The 21,363-nt window shown below is 36.0% G+C and overlaps 1 protein-coding gene across 2 annotated transcripts in view; it reads right to left on the minus strand.

Annotated features, from left to right (window-relative positions):
• The window catches only part of LUZP2 (leucine zipper protein 2), a 772,382-nt gene that overhangs the window by 126,416 nt on the left and 624,603 nt on the right, over positions 1–21,363 (minus strand). For both annotated transcript variants that reach the window (XM_043973415.1, XM_043973414.1), the window contains one exon: positions 8,376–8,543. In XM_043973415.1, coding sequence (XP_043829350.1) covers positions 8,376–8,543 — 168 coding nt within the window. The remainder of the gene's footprint in view (positions 1–8,375; positions 8,544–21,363) is intronic.

The following is a 21,363-nucleotide window of genomic DNA, read 5'->3' on the forward strand; positions in this document are numbered from 1 at the left end:
GTAGAAACACAATGAATTGGGGCAGCTAGGTGGTGCAGTGGATAAAGCACCAGCCCTGGATTCAGGAGGACCTGAGTTCAAATTCGACCTCAGACACTTGATATTTACTAGCTGTGTGACCCTGGCCAAGTCACTTAACCCTCATTGCCTTACCCCCGAAAAAAAAGAAATGCAGTAAATTAAATAGAATGATACTACTGCTATTGAAAACGATTTCTATTTTGAATAAAAGTTTCTATCTGAAATGATATGGTTAACAATATAATAAATTTAATAAATTTTTACTTATTCATAATAACATTATAAATAACTTATTCATAACAATTGAGAAAATGATGATTTTGTTTAGATATCGGGCAAAGCATATAATGTCATTTTTTATTCAACTACAAAAATAGTTATTTAATTCATCTGTATAATAGATATTCTACAGGGTAATGAATAAAATATCATTTGAGCAGAGGGCAAATGACAACTTTTGGAGTATGTTATAGTTACTGGCAACTCTTTTCTTGTATGTTTTAGACTAGATGACTGCTGAGGTACCTTCTAGCTCCTAAATTTTGTGATTCTGTAGTACTATGATAACATTAGCAAATGCCAAACATCATCTTAGCTCTACTAGTTTTGTGATATCTTTAGCATGCACCATAACAAATTTCCTCTCTTCCATCTAGCTGTTTCTTCCTCCTCCTCCTCCTCCCCCTTCTTCTTCTTCTTCTTCTTCTTCTTCTTCTTCTTCTTCTTCTTCTTCTTCTTCTTCTTCTTCTTCTTCTTCTTCTTCTTCTTCTCTCTCTCTCTCTCTCTCTCTATATATATATATATATATCATACATATAGAAGTGGTCTTAGGAAAAAAAGCACCATCTTGCTATGACTGCTTTTGCATTCATTGTAAATAAAATAATTATGTTTTAACTAAATAAAAGTTTTAGGATGGCATTTTTATGTTCTCATCTTGTTTTCTTTAATTGTTTTATCAACATTCCATCAAAATTATTATTATATTATTTTCTTATTGTTTAAATCATATTTTACTTTAAAGTTATATTTCTTCTTATTTGAGGACATCATAGTTTCTAAAATTAGCCAGCTTTGGAATCATACTAGGGAAATGTTTTCATTAAAAAGATATTAAATGCTATGAATATTAAACTTTACAGTCAATTTGCATGCATTATATGATTTGGGGCTCACAATAATCTCAGGAGGTAGGTAATATTCATGTCCCCATTTTATAGATATGGTAAGTTAGGAATTAAGTAACTTCTTATGTACACAGAGCTAGTGTCACAGATGAGAATGGAAACCAGAAATTCCAAGTCTCAGTGCAGACCCTTAATTACTACATATAAAGAGAAATGGAAAGATCATGGTAGTTCAAAAATGAATTATAACAGAAATAGTCATTGAAGTTAGCCTAACTTGGGAAAGAGAGCCCAGGCTGCCTCACAAAGACAGATTGCTGAGTTCAAAATATGCTTGTGTAGCAGACATTTTAATAGGGTGAACAGTCTATGACAGTTCCTATCCCTCTTATACTTCCTATTTCTTCTGTTCCATAAAGGACCAGGAAAAAGGGTGGGATTTCTATAGACATATGCTTAGTTAAAAGACTTGACTGGCCTTTGGAATTGACAAAATAACCAGTGCAAAGAGATCCGGCAGCCATCAGAAGAAAACAAAGTAACAACGAGCACCTGACTAAGAGGAATGAAAAACAAAGAAGCCCAGACAAGAACTTCATCAGCAGGGAAAAGATAAGTAGATGATATAATGTTCATTATTTGACATTGGGAGAGGAGCATACATTCCACCAGTACATGGGTTTGTTTTTCAAGTCTTCTGCAGAATGCACTTGAGACTCTGAACTTATCCAGAGGATACTGAAAGTTTTGAAACTTCAATTGCTATTAAACTTATGAGAAAACTTGGATAACTAATTTTAAATTCTGTATTAACTTGTTTTCTTGAGGGGGAAAATAGTTTTCTTCTATCCCTTGCTTCTTGTTATCTGTGGAAAAAAATATACTTATCTCTGCTTCTCCCATTTGAAACTGAGCAGTCATTTATTAACTTGATATGTTTCACAAGTTTCCAGGAAAGACTTTGTAAGTTAAAATAATAATAATAATAATAATTTGATTTTATCAATTAACAGAAACATCTATTTTACCTCCCCAATGCCCAAAAACAATTGAAAAAGAAAACCTTTCTAACAAATATGTTAAGTTGGTTAGAAAATAAGTTAACTCTCAGTACTTATAGAGCAGGAAAGACAATTAAATACCCATAGAGGGAAGACAGGTATGAAATTCACATGAGTGTAACAGAATAAAATGATTAGCGTGTAAACACAGAGTTTTACACACCTGGGGATGACTTTAGAGAAGATCCAAGTCAGCACTCTTCATCTGATAGATGAAGAAACATAAGTTCAAAGGTAGGGAGGCTTCATACCCAAGGGACACACAGTGACTTGGTGACAGAGTGCTGACTATAACCGGCACATGCTGCCCTGTAGCTCAGGACTTGTTCTGTTGGTCCATTCTACACTGGTTCACCTGTAAGTTAGACTTCTCCTTCCCAGGAACCATCATGGCTGCTATTATTAGTCAGCGCAGGAAACTGTTCACGGATGTCTTCGTTTAAACACATACTGAATTCAGTAAATATTTTAATAATTCATCAAATATTTGATTAAATAATATTTTAATAAAATACTTCATTTACAAGGAAATGTGGCTGATGAAGCCCATCCCATTCACGACCTCTCTCAATTTAAGTGTACTAGAGGTACCTGAATCATAAAGTTCAGAATGTATATAAGATAGTTTTATATAGAAGGGAGGAATAGAGGCAGGAAGGAAGAGAGGGACGATGAAGGAAGAGAGGGAGGAGGAAGAAAGGAAGGAAGGAAGGAAGGAAGGAAGGAAGGAAGGAAGGAAGGAAGGAAGGAAGGAAGGAAGGAAGGAAGGAAGGAAGGAAGGAAGGAAAGAAGGAAGGAAAGAAGGAAGGAAAGAAGAAAGGAAGGAAGGAAGGAAGGAAAGAAGGAAGGAAAGAAGGAAGGAAAGAAGGAAGGAAGGAAGGAAGGAAGGAAGGAAGGAAGGAAGGAAGGAAGGAAGGAAGGAAGGAAGGAAGGAAGGAAGGAAGGAAGGAAGGAAACAGAGACCAAAAAGAGTATTCATAAAACAATTAGCATTAGTCAGGCACTTGTGTAAGAACTTAGGATACATATACAAGCAAACAAATAATCCCTTTCTTAAAGAAGTTTAAAAATCTAATTGGAAAGAACTCAGCATGAAGACTATGGCAACAGCAGAAAGAAAAATATGCAACATCTTAATATCATTATACAAAAGAGAATTTCCTGTTTTCCATTAACCTAGACATAATCAATTTAATGAAAGAATTGGGTTTTTCTGATATTGTCTGAAAAATATGTGATCTCATTCATAATGACATCCCAAATATTATTATTGTCATATGTGACATAATAGGGAAAACAATAATTATATGCTATTCATTTCATTGGCATAGCATGAATTATTCATTGGAAATTACTAAAGGCTAAATCAGGAAATTCCCACACATTTTTGAGTCATGACAAGTCCAATTATTAATGATAGATTTAATGCCATAATCTCTGCTCTTAAATGGTGTTGAAGAAGATGATATTCAAGCTATTTCCTTATTTTTTAAAAGAATCTTATTAGATTGAAATATAATTCAGTATGTTCTATAAGACACTTATTAAGCCCTTTCCTGGTACATTGTAGGGCAACTAGGTGACAGTGGATAGAGTGCCAGGTCTAGAATATGGAAGATTCATTTTCCTGAGTTCGAATGCACCCTTAGACACTTACTAGCTATGAGATGGTGGGCATGTTACTTCACTAGGCAGTGGTTTAACAATTTTTGTTATCTTCACATCTCCAGAGACTACTGCAGTACAATGTATCTTGTTGGTGCATTGTCCCTTAAGTCTTGTGTCCAACTCTTTGTGACCCCATTTGGGATTTTCTTTGCAGAGATACATGAGTATAATCATGTAATGAAATGTTACTGTACCATAAGAGATAACAAAATAATGGAAAGTTTCAAGGAAAGCAGAAAAAAAAGTCTATGATCTGACACAGTGTGAATTGAGAACCAGGAGAACAACTGGCCTAAAGTACTATTCTATTAGACTCTACAGTTGATCTTGGACTCTTCTAGAATCATAGGATCATCAATTTAGGAGGGGGTTAAGCTTGGATGTCATTCTTCATTTTAAAAATGAGTCACAGATAAGATGAATAAATTATCTAAGTTCACCCAGGTAACAAATATTAGAGGCAGAATTTCAACCCAGTTTCTCTGACTGTAACAGATAGTTAGGCCCTAGTTAGAGCCCAAGATGAAACAAATGCAGGATAATTGAACAATGCACTGTGTAGAACTGAGATATAGAAAGAGATAGAACATATTAATGTGTTAGAAAAATCACCAAAGATGTCATTGAGGAGGGGATTCTTGAGGGCTGGCGAATACAGAAACAAGTTAAAAGAAGGAGGGGGGATTTGTAGGTGGAGGATCATCAAAAGCAAAATTAACAAATGTTCTCTCTGCCAATGAACAGCTGGCATATTCTGCACAGCTCAACTTTGCTGTGTTAGAGCAGAGGGCAAAGTGATTCCTGAATATGCATTAGTATCTTTATAAACACGTTAAAACAATTTGGGATGAGATGAAATGTACTGTGTCACAGCGATCTGTTTCATAAACCTCATTAGTTGACTAATTGGATCACCTCATGTCATTTTCTCCACATGGTTAAGAAGTAACCTTTTCCCCCTCAGCACTGAAATGAATATCTTCATGGATTTTAAAGTATGGACATGTTCCAAAAAACTTGTTTCATCCTGGCATTATTGGTTGTTTTGCTGTGTTCACCATGCTGGAGAACAGAGTGGGAAAAGAAAAAGAAAAAGAAAAAAAAAATGAAAAGAAGTCATGGATCAGATAATCGCTGAATGCTTGTGTAGGAAGCAAGTAAGTATTTGGACAATAAAACAAAAAGAAACAAACAACAACAAAAGCAACCTTGGGCATTGGATATTACTTTATCACCATTGGTTGAAGAGTTAAGAATATGTGTGTGTATACACATATACATATATACACATACATACTGTAGGGGCCAAATTTAGTATGGGGAGATTTAATTGGGTGGCTCACCATGATATTGGGATTCAAAAAAATAATGATGAACCTCTAGGTCCAAAGTTTCCTCCCTTCTGAACTGCCTATTGTAGTTATTTCTCCGAGGCCAATAAGAAAGGGGATAGACAGCCTCTTTTCCACAAACAAATCAGATTTTATTAATGGAAATAAAATACATGCAAAGGTGAATTTAATTAAGCTAATGACAAGGGAATAGGGAAAGAGGAAAATGAATAATCTCCCTGGCTCTAACAAAGACAGACACAATCCCCAAACTTGCTTCCATCTCAACTAATTCAAAGACTTGGATTTGTTGTTATTAACTCACCACCTGGGGTCCATATTTTCAACAGGAAACAACTGTTCAGCCTCTCATCAGTCTCCTCCCTGAAGCTTATCAACAGGAAAAAGACCCAGTCCTCAGTGAGCATTCTTCTTTCTACTTTTACTTTCCCTCCCCCAAAAGGGAGGTCCTTCAAGTTGGATGTGGAGAGTGGTTCCCCTGCTGACATCAGCAGCATCTGTCACTCAGGGCAGGCCAGGTGTGGCCCATATCCAATCATCCCTAGCCAGTTTCCCAGACAGTACAATCATTCACAGGGGGAGCCCTGGGCATCTGCCATCTTCCATTATTTTATTTTATTTTATTTTGTGGAGCAATGGGGGTTAAGTGACTTGCCCAGGGTCACACAGCTAGTAAGTGTCAAGTGTCTGAGGTCAGATTTGAACTCAGGTCCTCCTGACTCCAGGGCCGGTGCTCTATCCACTGCATCACCTAGCTGCCCCCATCTTCCATTATTTTAATCACAATACACATGTACATATACATATATACGTGCATATATGTGTACACATACACATATAGAAACATATAAATATGCATGCATTTCTACATATACACTGTAACGATTGGAATGACGCCACCTGCTGGATACTTACTGTAGAAGAGTTCTGCCCATGAAGGGAAGGTCTTTGAGGGCAAGACCAGGAGTCAGGAAGTGACGCGGGCTAGTGGGAGGAGGAAGAGACTGGCGCTCAGTCTCGCGCTCTTTCCTCTGGACTCGGGTGGAGAGCAGAGCTAGAAATGTGCTCTCCCTTTAATAGATAGGAATCTAGGCCTTTTTCTCTCTCTTTACCAAATTCTTATTCTCCTTAATAAATGCTTAAAAACCTAACTCTTGCTAAAGCTTATAATTTATTGGCGACCACTCATTAGATATTTTAGACAGACTAGCTAGAATTTTAGCCCTTAACAACACACATACATAGGCATATGCGTGTACATGTATACAAGCATATGTACATAGAAAACCCCAAATAGTGTCATGAAGAGTCAGACATAACTGAGAATTACTCAACAATAACTTTAGTAACATCATCTTAGTCAATAAGAATTTATTAGCGACTACATTGAATCATGTACCATACTAAATGTTAGGGATAAAAACGATAAAAATGAAACATTCCCTTCCTTTAAGGACTTCACATTCTACCAATGCAAACCTTTGCACATACAATACGTACTCTCATATTGCAGATTTTAAGAACATTCTTTATACTATCTTTTTGCTCCACAGAGACTCCCTACAAAAGTCACTATAAATTCTTCCCAACTCTTTGAATAAGTGTGCAGTTCAGAAAGCCTCATCACCTATCACTAGCAGGAAATAAGTGATTTGGATGAAGATTGCATCTTTTTTGAAGAGAAGGGAAGCTGATAGAAATGAACAGATACTTTCACATGGAGGAAAAATGTTTCTGGTTTTAAAGCCTGGCCTAAACCCCAGTACTCCCTGTTCTTACACTTGCAGCATGTAATGCCGCCTAATGGAATGACAAGATAAATGGAAACACTTTTCTGAGAAATGATTTTTGACTGGGAAACCTGTTTTCAGATTACTTGGTGAAATGACAATGTGGATAATTGGCCAGTGGAGAAACATAAGTACTCTATATGAGGTCTATTCCTGTTAAACATTTTGTCCTGATCTGAAACATTTTTACAAAAATAAGTGCCCCTTCCCCATCCACCACCTTCCTAAAACATGAGCCCATCTAAGAAAATTGGAAAGAATGGTTAAGAAAGCAAAAAGGAAGAGAAATCCTAATTAGTATGTGTCATCTTCATCAAAAATGACCATTTGCTACTTATACAGACAATTAATCTTCCTGTGAATATATAATTTAATTTTAGAGTAGAACCTCATTAATATTAATTATACATATGAGATGGTATGAATTTGAGGTAAGTCAGATAATGACTGAGCCATAATTCTTGTTTGCCTTTGGAAGGGAAACAAAAATAAAAGTAAAAACAGGGTTTGCTTAGAAAATGAAGTATAGATAAGATCACTGTGGCACTATTTAGCCACATGCTGCCAGCACAACTTCCCAGTGTTTTGGAAGCAAATTAAATAATAATTGGGGGATGTTTAACAAAATAAAAAAAAAGCATACAACACACCACAGATAATGTTAATTTGTTGTTTTCTAAGTCTATTTATGAATGACAGGCACTCATCTCTATTTTCATTTTCCACCTCCTTCTTAAGGACAGTAATTGGACCTGTGTTTAACATAGTACAAGGAAGTGTCAGGTAAAGAAAACTTCGTTATTCAGAGCATCTCAGCACTTTCTCTGACACTGAATCTGAATGTACTGCTGAGAGCAATGAGAATGACATTCTAAAACACAGAGCCAATATGTGTCAGAAGCAGGATTTGAACTCATGTCTTCCTGGATCTAAGGAATGCCTAATATCCACTATGACAAGTTGAATATCTAGTTCTAATCATTAGAAACTGTCTTAAGAGAAATTGCTTTGAAGATTAAAATTGACTTCAGGTAACACAATTGGATTCCTTTAAAAAATATATAATTAATTGACTTTTCACTAAGTTTGGTTAGACTCATAATCCAATTAGTCTGAAATACTGAATCTGTAATGTGTTAGAGAGAAATCGTTTCACTTGGGGAAAAAAGCCAATTGAAAACTTTTTCAAAGTAATTTTGGTGACATGAGAAACAAGGTTAGCATGATCTTCGAGATTCTTCTTAATCTTTCAATGAATTTGAAATCCTTCTTGGTTCCACTTTGATGGTCTCTCAGGAGAAACTGCAAAGTAGTATTTTATCTTATTTCATTTTTAGAAGCCCAAATAAAATGTACCTTTTTTCCTGTCACAGCAACTGGAACTTTTGAGTCATTGGTACTGGGTGGCGGCAGCCTCCTCTCAGTTACTTTGGATGATATTAGGCTCATAGCTGGAGGTTGATTGCGCAGAACGGATGTCAGGCAGAGCTGGACAGTCTCTTTCAGAGCTTTCAACTGGGACTCCTAGGGAAAACAAAGAGGGATCAAGTGTTTTAAAAACTGAGTCCAATCAACTGGAATGATCCTATATCCATTTCCTCCATGGCTACCAATTAAATGCTTTATGACAATCATATATTTTTAATTAAGATTAAACCAACCAAACATGATCTTTTTATAACTTTAAGTTATGCTGTGGGGATTAAGTAGTCTGGAAAATTCATAATTTGTTTCTTTCGCACTGACATATAAGAGTTATTAGGTTGAAACAAGGCCAATCATGGACAGCGAAATAGGAATATGTCATATTTACAAAAGGCTAAAGGAGTTTCCTTACCCTTTAAGGAAAGTATTCAAAAAGAACATTCCTATTTTACAGATGAGGGGAATACTAAGCATGAAAGAACTTGGTCAAGGTGACACAAATAGCAACTAACAGAACCTATGACTTTGATCTGCATCTTTTAATGCAAAAATGATCATTTTATGTTAATATGGGAACACATTCTACTTGGTGTTGGCCTTTGGATAGCAATAAATATTATCACATCTGCAATAAGCTCCAAATACCTATCTAAACTACCTGGACAAATGTTGAGCTTTCTAGCAAATAGAATATCCCAACACTTCCACTATTACCAAAGATTTCCCTGACACAAAGGAATAGGTGGAAGGACCTGCATTTAAAAAGGTCTCTCAGTTTAGCCAGAGCCACCTCTTTCATTCCCCACTCAAATAGCTCATTGGAGTAGACTCCATCATACCCCTTGGTGCCTCCTTTTCAGATTTCTTGTGTATGTTATCTTTTCCCACAACAAAGTAAGATCCTGAAGGGCAGAGCTTATCTGTTTGGGAGTTCTATCCCAAGACCTTAGCAAAGTACCTGGCACACAGTAGTCATTTAATAAATGTCTACTGGCTGACTAAGAGTAATCAACAAACTGCCTTTTGAAGGTACCACATCCAGATATAGAATTTTGAAGACATTCACTGTACTTTATGTGTCTTTACTATCCACCCCACATAACACTGACCCAATTCCTAGTATATCTTGGCCACAAAAGGGAAGCCAATAAGAGCTGGGCCAAGAAAAGCAATAACTGGTTCTTACCTGACTCAATGACAGGTCAAAGTAATTTCACACTTGTGATATCACATAATACCTTACATCTAAAACTGAGCAGCATTGGTAGGTAGTGAGGGAAAGAGAGAGACCTTTCTATTCCCCTCTTATGCTTACTGCAAGGTTCCTAGGCCTAGAAGCAAGAAGGGCCTTAATCTTCTCCATGGGTACACAGAAGGAGAATTTATGCAGCAAAGTAACTCTTCCTTGTCTTTTTATTTTCTTTCTCATAACTGCGTGGGGGTGGAAGGAAAGTAAATGATAGAAGAAAAAGGGAAAATGCTAATTATTATTCTATGTATATGCACATAAAATGCTTACATTACATGAGCACTATATTGCTGAATGATAGCTTTTTCTCAGCATAAAGGGGGCAAAGGAGGAAATTGGGCTCATTACATTCATATATGTGTGCTTGAGTCCATACACCAACACCATAATCAGGAGTTTTCCCTGAGGGCAAGATTTTACAAAGACTATAAATACATGATAATAAGAACTCCCATTTGGATAGTGTTTCAGGGCTTACAGAGTGCTTTCCTTACAACAATGTCATTAGGTAGGCAGTGCAAGTGTTATTAGTCCCATTTCTATTCATCTCCAGACTAGAGTTCAAAGGAATATGCGACTTAGCTGTGACAACATACTAAAAAGTATCAGCATTGGTAAGCCAACTCAGATCCTTCTCATTCTAAAATTCAGGGCTCTGTCTCCTACCTCTTACAGGCATACTTCATTTTACAAATTGCATGTTGGTGGCAACCCTTACTCAAAAAAGTCTATTGGCATTTTTTTTCCAACAGCATATGCTCACATCATGTCTCTGTGTCACATTTTGGTAATTCTCATAATATTTCAAACTTTCTCATCACTACAAAAATTATATCTGTTTCTTTGATCAGGGATTTTTTATGTTACTGTTATAATTATTTTGGTGTGCCATGGACCATACCTAAATAAGATAGTGAACTTAAATGATAAATGTTTTATGGATTCTGACTGCTTCAATGGCTGGCTACCCCATCTCAGTCTGTCTTCTCAGACCTCCTTATCCCTGAGACACAGCAATATTGAAGAATATTATAAAAAACTTAGTTGATAAAGCAGCAGAAGGGTTTGAGAGGGTGACTTCAATTTTGTGGGGGAAAAGCTATCAAACAGCATTGCTACTTAGAAAACTATCATGAAAGGGAGACTCAATTGATGTAGAAAACTTCATTATTTTATGTTAAGAAATTGCCACAGCCACCCCAGCCTTCAGCAACTACCACCCTGAGCAGTTAGTGGCCATCAACATTGAGGCAAGACCCTCCATCAGCAGAAAGATTATGACTCACTGAAGGCTCAGATGATGGTTAGAATTTTTTAGTAATAAAGGATCTTAATAAAAGTATGTACATTGTTCTTTTAGAAATAATAACATTGCACACTGAATAGACTACAGTATGGCATAAGCGTAACTTTTATATTCACTGGGAAACAAACAAAAATGTGTGTGACTTGCTTTATTGCAACATTTGCTTTATTGTGGTGGCCTCAAACTAAAACTATAATACCTCTGAGTAATACCTATAATGTTGGTAGTTTTATATTGTGTAAGACACAATCAACTTAAGAAGCTTACATTTGACTGAAGAAGAAAGTAAACATATGTATATCCACTAAATAGATATAGATATGCATGGTGCATATACATAATATGTATATGTACATGTTATATCTCTATGCCTATACCTATATAGTGCAAATAAATATATAGTATACTTGTATATACATGCATATATGCATGCATTTTACTTGCACAATAATGTATATAATATTATATATTATATATATATATATATACATACATATACACACATATATACACATGCATGTATACATGAATATATATAAATATGCATATATACATATATCTATACATCCATCTCTCTATCCATCCATTTATCTATATATTCAGATGTTGCTATTTCTCTTTTGTGTTTTTTTTTTAATTTTGAAAAATTTTTTGTGGGGCAATGAGGGTTAAGTGACTTGCCCAAGGTCACACAGCTAGTAAGTGTCAAGTGTTTGAGGCTGGATTTGAACTCAGGTCCTCCTGAATCCAGGGCTAGTGCTTTATCTACTGTGCCACCTAGCTGCCCCCATATTTCTCCTTTGTTTTTAAAGTGGACCAATGATATCACAAGTAATATCTTGACATGCACAATAATTGGAATCAAGTGAGGCAGAGAATTCATCAGCCTCACTCTCTCTTTCACAGCCATCAAAGCCCAGTGCAGGATAAACTCAAGATAATCATCAATGACCCATGATGCAGTGCATTGCCTTAGCTTCTTCAATGGCTAACTAAGCTCTATGCACTCCACATCATCTTCTTCAGCTGCCTTCATGGCTATAAGAAATAAAGTCTTTTCATCTGCCCATTTCAACAGGAAAACTTCACATACTTGAAGAAGGCATCCACCTATTGCCCTGTCAATTACCTTTACTCTGGTTTAGCCTCTCTGTCAATAAGCTTTAGCAGGATGTGCCTATTACTCATGCTACAGCTTCTTGGAGGCACAGGTGAGATTTGGGTGAAGGTGGACACCAAAGTTCGATGAGCAGCTGTGAAAAGGGTTTGGCAAGTCCCAACAACAGAAATGCTAGTCCTACTTGAACACCCCATATACCTCTATATACACATATACACATTAGGTAATGATACACAAGGTATATATACGTATGTGTATATATGTTGCCACATACACATATAGGTATAAAGGTGGAATAGTGATTGAATAATGCAATCAAGTTTCCCATCCCACATAAAGTGATGATACTCTGATATTTTACTGGGGCCTAGCATATATTAAACACTTAATGAATGCTTGTTGACTTAATGAGGTGAGAATTAATCAAAATCTAAATTAATTAAAGACTTAAGATTAAGTATGAGAAGCTTTTGAGTAAAGTTACTAATAGGTAGAAGATTCAGAGTGGCTGAGAATATACCACCACCATGAAAAACTGGGAGATGTAGAAATTCTGATCACAGACCTATTTCAAGCTTCTGCCACTGGAGAGGAAAGAATGGGGGAATCAGGAGCAAAGCTGAAAAGAAGCAGTAGACCAAGGGCAAATGGAAAAAAAAAAAGAGAAATGAAAAGGAAGATTTAGCATCATGATATTAAAGACTCAGACTGATACTAATAGTTGTATTCATCTCTTCAAGGATTGAAGAAAATTCTTAAAAAACTAGTCTGCTCTTTCTTCTACTACCTTTCCTGGGACCTGTCCATCAATAAAATAATATGTGATACTAATTTTTTTTTATTTTTATTTTTTTTTAGTGAGGCAATTGGGGTTAAGTGACTTGCCCAGAGTCACACAACTAGTAAGAGTTAAGTGTCTGAGGTCGGATTTGAACTCAGGTACTCCTGACTCCAGGGCTGCTGCTCTATCCACTGCACCACCTAGTTGCCCCTTATGATACTAATTCTTAACCCAGATGTTTCCAGAATTCTGAATTGTTTCTCTTTATAACAAAAATGGGTGGTTAGTTATAGTTAAATATAAATGTAAATTATGGCAAGGAATGAAAATTCTTATGAAATGTTGGAAATTTTCCTAACTAGGGACCTAGAAGAATTGATACTAAACGCCTAAGATTTCATTTGATAGAAATTCCCTAAAGTAGCAGAGGAGGAAAGCAAATGGACCTGAAAGGTACTTACAATGTTTCCTATGCTTTTTTAAAAGAGTTAATTATCATAATGAGTTCCAAATATAGATATGTCCAAAAAAAGATCTGAGGTAATTTTAAGAGGGGCAAAAGGAGGTAGTACCTGGGGGAAGAGTAACAGGAAAAAAATTCATGTAAAAGATAGTATCTCAGGTGAACCTTGAAGAAAACCTAACAAGGAGGGAAGGAAGGAAGGAAGGAATGAAGGAAGGAAGGAAGGAAGGAAGGAAGGAAGGAAGGAAGGAAGGAAGGAAGGAAGGAAGGAAGGAAGGAAGGAAGGAAGGAAGGAAGGAAGGAAGGAAGGAAGGAAGGAAGGAAGGAAGGAAGGAAGGAAGGAAGGAAGGAAGGATGTTATTATCTTCATTTAACAGATGGAGATAAGTAATTGTTGAAGGTCACATTTAGTAAGTGCCACGGTGGGGATTTGAAATCAGGTCCTTTGATTCTACCTCCAGAATTCTTTCTAATATGTGGCAACTTTCAGTGAGCACACTATAAAGGGGATCAAGTCTGGTTTTGTTACTTTTTCCACCCTTTGTTAAAAGTGATTTTTTTTCACCCCAGCTAGGAATCTCCTAGGTTTTGTCATTTATCTTTCCTCTCCTTTTCCAAATGATGCACTTTGCTGACAAAACGTTGTCTCCCTAGGCTTCAACAAGCTGGCAGGAAATTTCTGCAATGGAATCGTCTTTCCCTTTCATTTAAAAATCAAATTACAGCTCATACTTCATCTAGGGACCATATACTAGGAAACTTTCCATTTCTGAATGAAAGGACACTAAGACATAGACTATTATAGCCAATCCAATTTGCAACATGGCTATATATAACAAACAGATTATTATGCAACTTACAATATCATCACAAGACGTATAATGTATAATAAATGTGATCAGATAAACCTTATGGACAAAACCCAGGCATTTTCTCATTTCTTTTTTGTTCAAAATCCAATTTTATTTTTATTTATTTTTCTTCACTTTAAAAAAATTTCTTTTTTCCACTTATTAGTATTTTTCAATTACAGGTTAATATACTTTTAACATTAATTTTTATAAGATTATGAGTTCCAAATTTACCTCCCTCCCTTTTCCTCTTCCCCCTCCCGAAGACAGCCACCAATCTAATTTAGGCTATACATGATCATGTTAAAGACATTTCCACATTATTAATGTGGAAGAAGAATTATAATAAAAGGGGAAAACCATGAGAAAAACAAAACTAAAATAAAATTGAAAATGGTATGCTTTGATCTTCATTCAGACCCCATAGTTTTGTTGTTTGTTTGTTTGTTTGTTTGTTTGTTTTCCTGGGTATGGAGAGCATTTTCCATCATTAGTCTTTTGGAATTGTCTTGGGGCATTGTATTGCTGAAAAGAGCTAAGTCTGTCATAGCTGATCATTTTCTAGTTTCTTAATTTTTCAACTATCTTTTCAGGTCCTTTGGGGGTAATGATGGTATATGGTTCCCTGATAGCTTTATGGTGTCCAGCACAGAGTCTTAGACAGTGTAGGTTCCTTAAAAATTGGTTACTTGTGGGGCAGCTAGGTTGCACAGTGGATTGAGCACCAGCCCTGGATTCAGGAGAACCTGAGTTCAAATCCAGCCTCAGACATTTAACACTTACTAACTGTGTGACCCTGGGCATGTCACTTAACCCCAATTGCCTCACCAAAAAAAAGGAAAATTGGTTACTTGTTAGCACCTGGCTAATATTTGTTGCATGCAATGATCACATCCTTTTTCTGCTATATTTGTGTGTTCATATGCATATGTTATGTGTATGTGTATTGCCATCTTCTTGACCTCTGCCCTCCTTGGAAACTGATTCCATTTCTCACATATCATTGCATTATCCCCAGTACCTAGTCCACAAAATATACATTTGATAAATGTTTTCTGGATTGAGAAAGCTGAATTGAATAGCAATTTTAAAGAATCTCACCACCACCTTTTTTTTTCAGGAGACAGGGCAGCAATAATAGGAGAGCAGCTGTTACAGAGACTGTGAATAATGTAGGGGAAAATAGAATAGATAGATTAGCTTGACCTGATGACCTTGCTATGTTGAGCTTTCTAAAATAGTATGATACTCTTAAAAGAGGGCTTATTGAATGGATAGCAAATAATAAAGAAGCTCTTTTTTTTTTTAAATGCATCTTTTCTGTTTTTTTTTCCCTCTGCCCATTTCAGTTCCCAGTCTATAAGTGAACATAACAGACATTACATTCTGCATTTCTATGTAAGAAAACTAGCAATTCGGCTGCTTAACAAAAGAATGGAAATTTAGGAGCAGGTGAGGAAGAAAGGTATCACACTCCAGAGACAGAAAGTTGGGGGAGGAAGCTGTTTGCAGATATTGCCCATTGGAGAGGGGCACCTGCTTATCCCACCTGCTGGGGTTGGAATTAGCCATGATAATATTTAACTAGGTGCATTACAGATAAGAAGATGCTGGCATTAACAAGCTTGCCAATGTCATCTTGTAGTGGAATAGGAGGAGGTTGAGTATCTGCCACATCAGCCAATATGGTTATACTTGATAATTTTGGATCTTGTCTTTATGTTTAAGTCCCCTTTACAACCTGCAGTGCCACTTGGCTCAAGAGTGTGCCCAGAGAGGATTTCTTGTGTTGTTGTTTTGGGACAAGTGGCACTTGTGTCTTGAGCTAAAAAAGACAATCAGAGGTAAAATCAAGGCAAGCAGACCCCAGAGAAACTGCTCTCTTATGGTAGAAAAATCAGCGCTATTCACTAGGAGTAGTCTTCTTTCTTACTCCATACCATAGAATTTCTCTACATTATATCTCATTCTCTATTTTGGGAGTTTTCTAGTCTCTAAGGAAGTGCTTCTCATTGCCAAAGTCAACTCATCTATTTATAATTAAGATCTCTCTTCACCTCTAAGAATTTTTTTCCCTTTACCTTCAATCTCTCTCTTTATATTGGCTATTCTGTACCCCAAAATACCCTCATATCCTAAATCTTAAAATACACCTCTCCTCAATGCTGCCATCATATTAGATTATCCATCTTTACCTCTTCTACTTTTCAGAGGTAAACACTTGCTATTTGCGATTCCTTACCTCCCAATCACTTCTGAATACCTTGCCATCAACTTCCTATAGCCCCATGATACTAAGGATTACAGATGCTTTAAGTGACAAAACCAATACTATTTTCCCAATCCCCATATTTCTTGGATCTCTACATACCTTTTGAAACTACTGACCTACCCTCCATCTCTCTCATGTCCTCTTCCCTGGATCATCATATATCTCTTACCTCCTAAGAGGCCAATCTTCCAAAGTTTTGTTTTGTTTTCTCTCCTCTGTCCTTTATATATTCTACTCCTTAGTCATCTCATTATTCATATGCAGTTAATCATCATCTCTACTTGTATACCTCCCAAAACTGTATGCAAAGCTCTTTCATTTTTTAAAGCTCTTTTCTAGTACTTCATGGTCCCTGGCCTAATACATGGCTACATCTGTAAGTCCCAGTGGCTTATATAAATTCAGCTCCAAACTTGCTCTTTCTTCAAGCTCCCATATTTCTACTGTGGGTATCCAAACCTCCTGTGTCATTCAAGTTCAAAAATTACATTGTTATAAATTACTATTAATTGCTGTTTCCTTTCCTTCATCCCTATATCCAATGAGATATATCAATTAACTCCACAACTCTCAAATCCACTCCATTTGTCTTCACTCACATGAGTCACCATACCTTGCATCCTTATCAATTCCCCCCTACTACTGTAATAACTTTCTAAATGTGCTACTTTCTTCCAAATTCCCAATATCTGAGGAATCCTTTCTACAGATGAAAAAACAAAACAAAACAACAATCTTCCAAAGTGTGGACTACATCATTTCCCTATTGAGCTGCTATACAGTACCTTTAAGATTAACTATCATTTCATCAATATGACATTTATGGAACTGACAAACATGGTTCTAACCTACCATTACAAATTTTAAATCAGTTGCCTTTTCAAAATCTACATCTAGCCAGACTAGCATCAATAACTTTCTATTCCATTTCTCCATTGTCCTTGCTTTGGGAAGCTATTTGTCCATTCCTAAGTGCACTCCTTCCTCATCTCTACTTAGAATTCTAATCTTCCTTTGTGCAGCTTTCCCCTAAATCCTAATGTGGAGGGTTTGCAACCTACTCAAATTACCATTTGTATCAACTTCCTGTAGGCTCCCTATCTCAACTCTTAATATCACCTACAGAATGGGTTCCAGGATAAGCAACTTGCTATTGCTTGCCTCAGAGATCAAGGGGTAACACTGAGGAGTTGTAGATACTATTGTTAGAAAGCACCCATCAATCAGTGTGATGCCCCTGACCATAATTTGATACCAATTAGCCAGACTTATTTAACTTTTAGATAAGAATATTTTATAGGGTGGTATACTTAGAAAAAAACCATTTCTCCGAAAGTCTGGAATGTTCGCTCTTTCAAATATTTATAAAGATCTAAAGAAGGTAAATGGATGAAGTTAACACAGTAGATGTGGCAAGGGGTGATTTGCAGTTCCTGGTTAGATGAAAGTCTGTTTATCCTTTTGTGGAGATCACATGAAGTTCCCATAAGCTATGCATAGTTCACTTATCTACCCAGAGGGTTGGAGCCCTCATAAAGTCTTGAAGTTACACCTCTTTCCTCATGTCTAGTCCATCTTCTTTCAGTTTTGTCTGTTACTTGTCTGGTTTCTCAGATGACATAATTTGGTTGTGGAGGAAGAATAGGCATGAAGAAGATTTTCCCTTTGGATTAACCTGACCCTTCCTGCCCTCTGGTTTTAGGCATAAGAGTTTGGCTTTTCAAAATGTTTCCAAAGCTTTACTCCTGAAGTAGTGATTCACATACTTCTGTTGCAACATCATCCTTCTCTGAAATACATAATGCCCAGATACAGGCTTAATCTTTCAGCCAGGCAACATTTCATCATATGCTTTTATCCCAAAGTTCAAAAGCATGTATTCCTACCCAAATCTATTAATTAAATTGATTGAACCTACTTTATGCCTTCAGTTAATTGGTTCAATTTGGTCTAAAATATTTAATTTATGTATTAAATGTATTTATCTCTTCTGTAAATTAATCAAAAATACATTCTTACCTGATGTTATACTATTAGTGTCAGGGTGTAGATATTCTTATTATCTATGTCAACTGTTTCTACACTTACATTAAGTGATCTTGGTACCTTGTTTATAATTATCTCCCTTCATGCCAGAAGATTATAATTTTTTTCAGTGCAAATAATGTTTAATTTAGTCTTTTTTTTTGGTCCTTTCATTCTTACTAAATAGAAGATATTTAATGAATATTTATCACAATGAGCATGCCATTATTAGGACAATTGCCCTCTGATATAAGTGCCAGTTGTATAGCTAGAGATCACCGCTGAGACTTTCTATTTCTCCTTTTGGTTATGGGTATTCAAAATCCAGAGACAAAAACTCTGATATAAACAAATAAAAAATCAGTATTGGGGCAGCTAGGTGGTGTAGTGGATAGAGCACTGGCCCTGGATTCATGAGGACCCAAATTCAAATCCGGCCTCAGACACTTGACACTTACTAGCTGTGTGACCCTGGCAAGTCACTTAACCCCAATTGCCTAACCAAAATAAAGTCAGTATGTCCTTAAAATAGATAGTTCATAACCATCCAGTACATCTTCTTTACTGTCTTACAGATCATTTAGTGAATGTCTTCTGCTTGTTGTTCAGTAATTTTTCAATCATGTCCAACATTTTCTTACCCCATTTGGGATTTTCTTGCAAAGATAATTACTGGAGTAATTTGCCATTTGCTTCTCTGGCGCATTTTACAGGTAAGGAAACTAAGGCAAAGAGGGTGAAGTGACTTGCCCAGGATCACACAGTTGGTTGGTGTCTGTGATCACATGCAAACTCAGGAAGATGAGTCTGCCTGACTCCAGGTCCTGCACTCTATCCATTTCACCACCTAGCTGATCATTTACTGGATGTAACACACCTTTAATAAAAAAAAAATCTTTTGTGTTCCAATTGGGATCTATTCCATTCTCTTCCTTTAATCAAATGCTAGATCCAACTAATAGTATATATGCAAAGGCTGCTTTGGATACATATACATATAGATATGTACTCAAGAGACAGGGCATCTGATCACATATTTGTCTGTCAAAATGCGTTTTTTATCCAGTAAGTAGATTCTTCTTCAATTGTAATCTGGTTCAGAACATTCTCAATGATAATAGTAAACTTTCCCTTTAATATTTGTTACTTTATCCTACTAATAAGATAGTCCTTGAATACAGTATTTCAGGGTTGCATTTACAAAGTAAACTTACATGATATTAACATTCTTTAGAGCCTCTTTGTTGGATAAGTGTTTCAGTCAAACTTTTTTTCTAATAATCAACAAACTATAACTAAGGTAGAATCTTTTTGTCTCTGTACATCTCACTCAAAAACATATCTCACTCCAGTGACTGACTGTGAAGGTATACTATTCAATATAACAGAATATATTTTTTTCATATTTGCATCAAGCATAACCTCAATAAAGTATTACAGTTTAAAAAGACAAAAAAGAGAATATCTCTAATACATTGAGAGACATTAGTATAAAGATAAGAAAATAGGTGACAAAGTTATTGATTTAGAGTTGGAAATCATCTTAGATACCCTGTAGTCTAACCCCATCATTTAAAGAAACTACAGGTTGGAGAGATTACAAGATTTGCCAAATATCAAAAAGACAATGAGAGGCAAAGCCAGGATTCAATTTTAGGTCCAAGCTTCCTCAAGTAGAAAGAGTAAGAGTAAAACAAGAAGGGAAGAGATAGAACAGACCACTGTAAAGTATACATTAAAACAGTGTTTTCTTTGAAGATTTAGCCACTCTTGCCAAGAGATAGAAGGTAAATTAGGACCTATTCTCTTTACCTCAACAAAAATAATTGTGATTATTTTAAATATCTTCTCATTTTTCTCCTTTCTTATAATTTGATATTGATTCCTGTGGTTGTTCTATTCTATCAACTTATTGGACATTACTGATTCTGCTACCATGTTTCATTTTTTAAAGACATAGTTTCAGGTTCTGTTGTTGTTCAGTGCTTGCCATGGTCAGTACCTCTTAACTTAATACTATTACAAAGTATTTCTAATGTATACTATTGAGATCCTTGATAGTTTCCAAATCCTTGGTCTCTTTTTCTTTCTTTTTCCCAAGTATTTTTCAGTATCATCTTCGATGTTAACTTCACTGAGAATATTGTACATGTTGATTTGATTTGCAGGATTTTTGTTAATTTTTAAAAATAAAATTTCTCTACCTTTTCATATTTTACACCAGCTGTTGGCATTTAACGTGAAATTACTTTCTTAGAGGTCTTTTGCTTACATCCATAAGAATTGCATATTGCGAGACAAAAATATGCCATAAAATTGTTTCTTGCTGCCTTTGAGAGCACGATGAAACCATTACAGCCAGCTCATTTGTTTGCCTCTCCAGGAGAATATATGAATCATCCAATTTAGCAATCACCTCCTTTTGACTTCAGATTTTAAATCACTAGAATATCAATATTGATGTAGTTCCCAGCTTCCAAAAGTGTAATGATTGGATATTGGAAAAGATTTCACATTTGCAGGACATGTTTTGAATGGTTATCATATCCTATCAAGTCTCAGATGCGTGTGAAAGCAGGGAGAAGCCACACAAATCTAATTGGTCATTTTGACTTTTTTCCCTTTGTTCCTGGGGTCAGTACTTCATCAGTTACTATCCAACTTGTGTTTGGAGAGTCTCTTGTTAAAATGTAAACTTCTTGGAAGTAGGAATTATTTAATTCCTTTTAGTCATATCTCCACTGCTTGCTACATTGGATAGGAGATAAGGACTGGACCTATAATTTCATTAATATAAGGATTTCTCAAGAAGAGGAACATCCCTCTAATACTTCAGATCAATACCTTTGCCT

Source organism: Dromiciops gliroides, chromosome 6 (assembly GCF_019393635.1).
Source record: "Dromiciops gliroides isolate mDroGli1 chromosome 6, mDroGli1.pri, whole genome shotgun sequence".
NCBI lineage: Eukaryota > Metazoa > Chordata > Mammalia > Microbiotheria > Microbiotheriidae > Dromiciops > Dromiciops gliroides.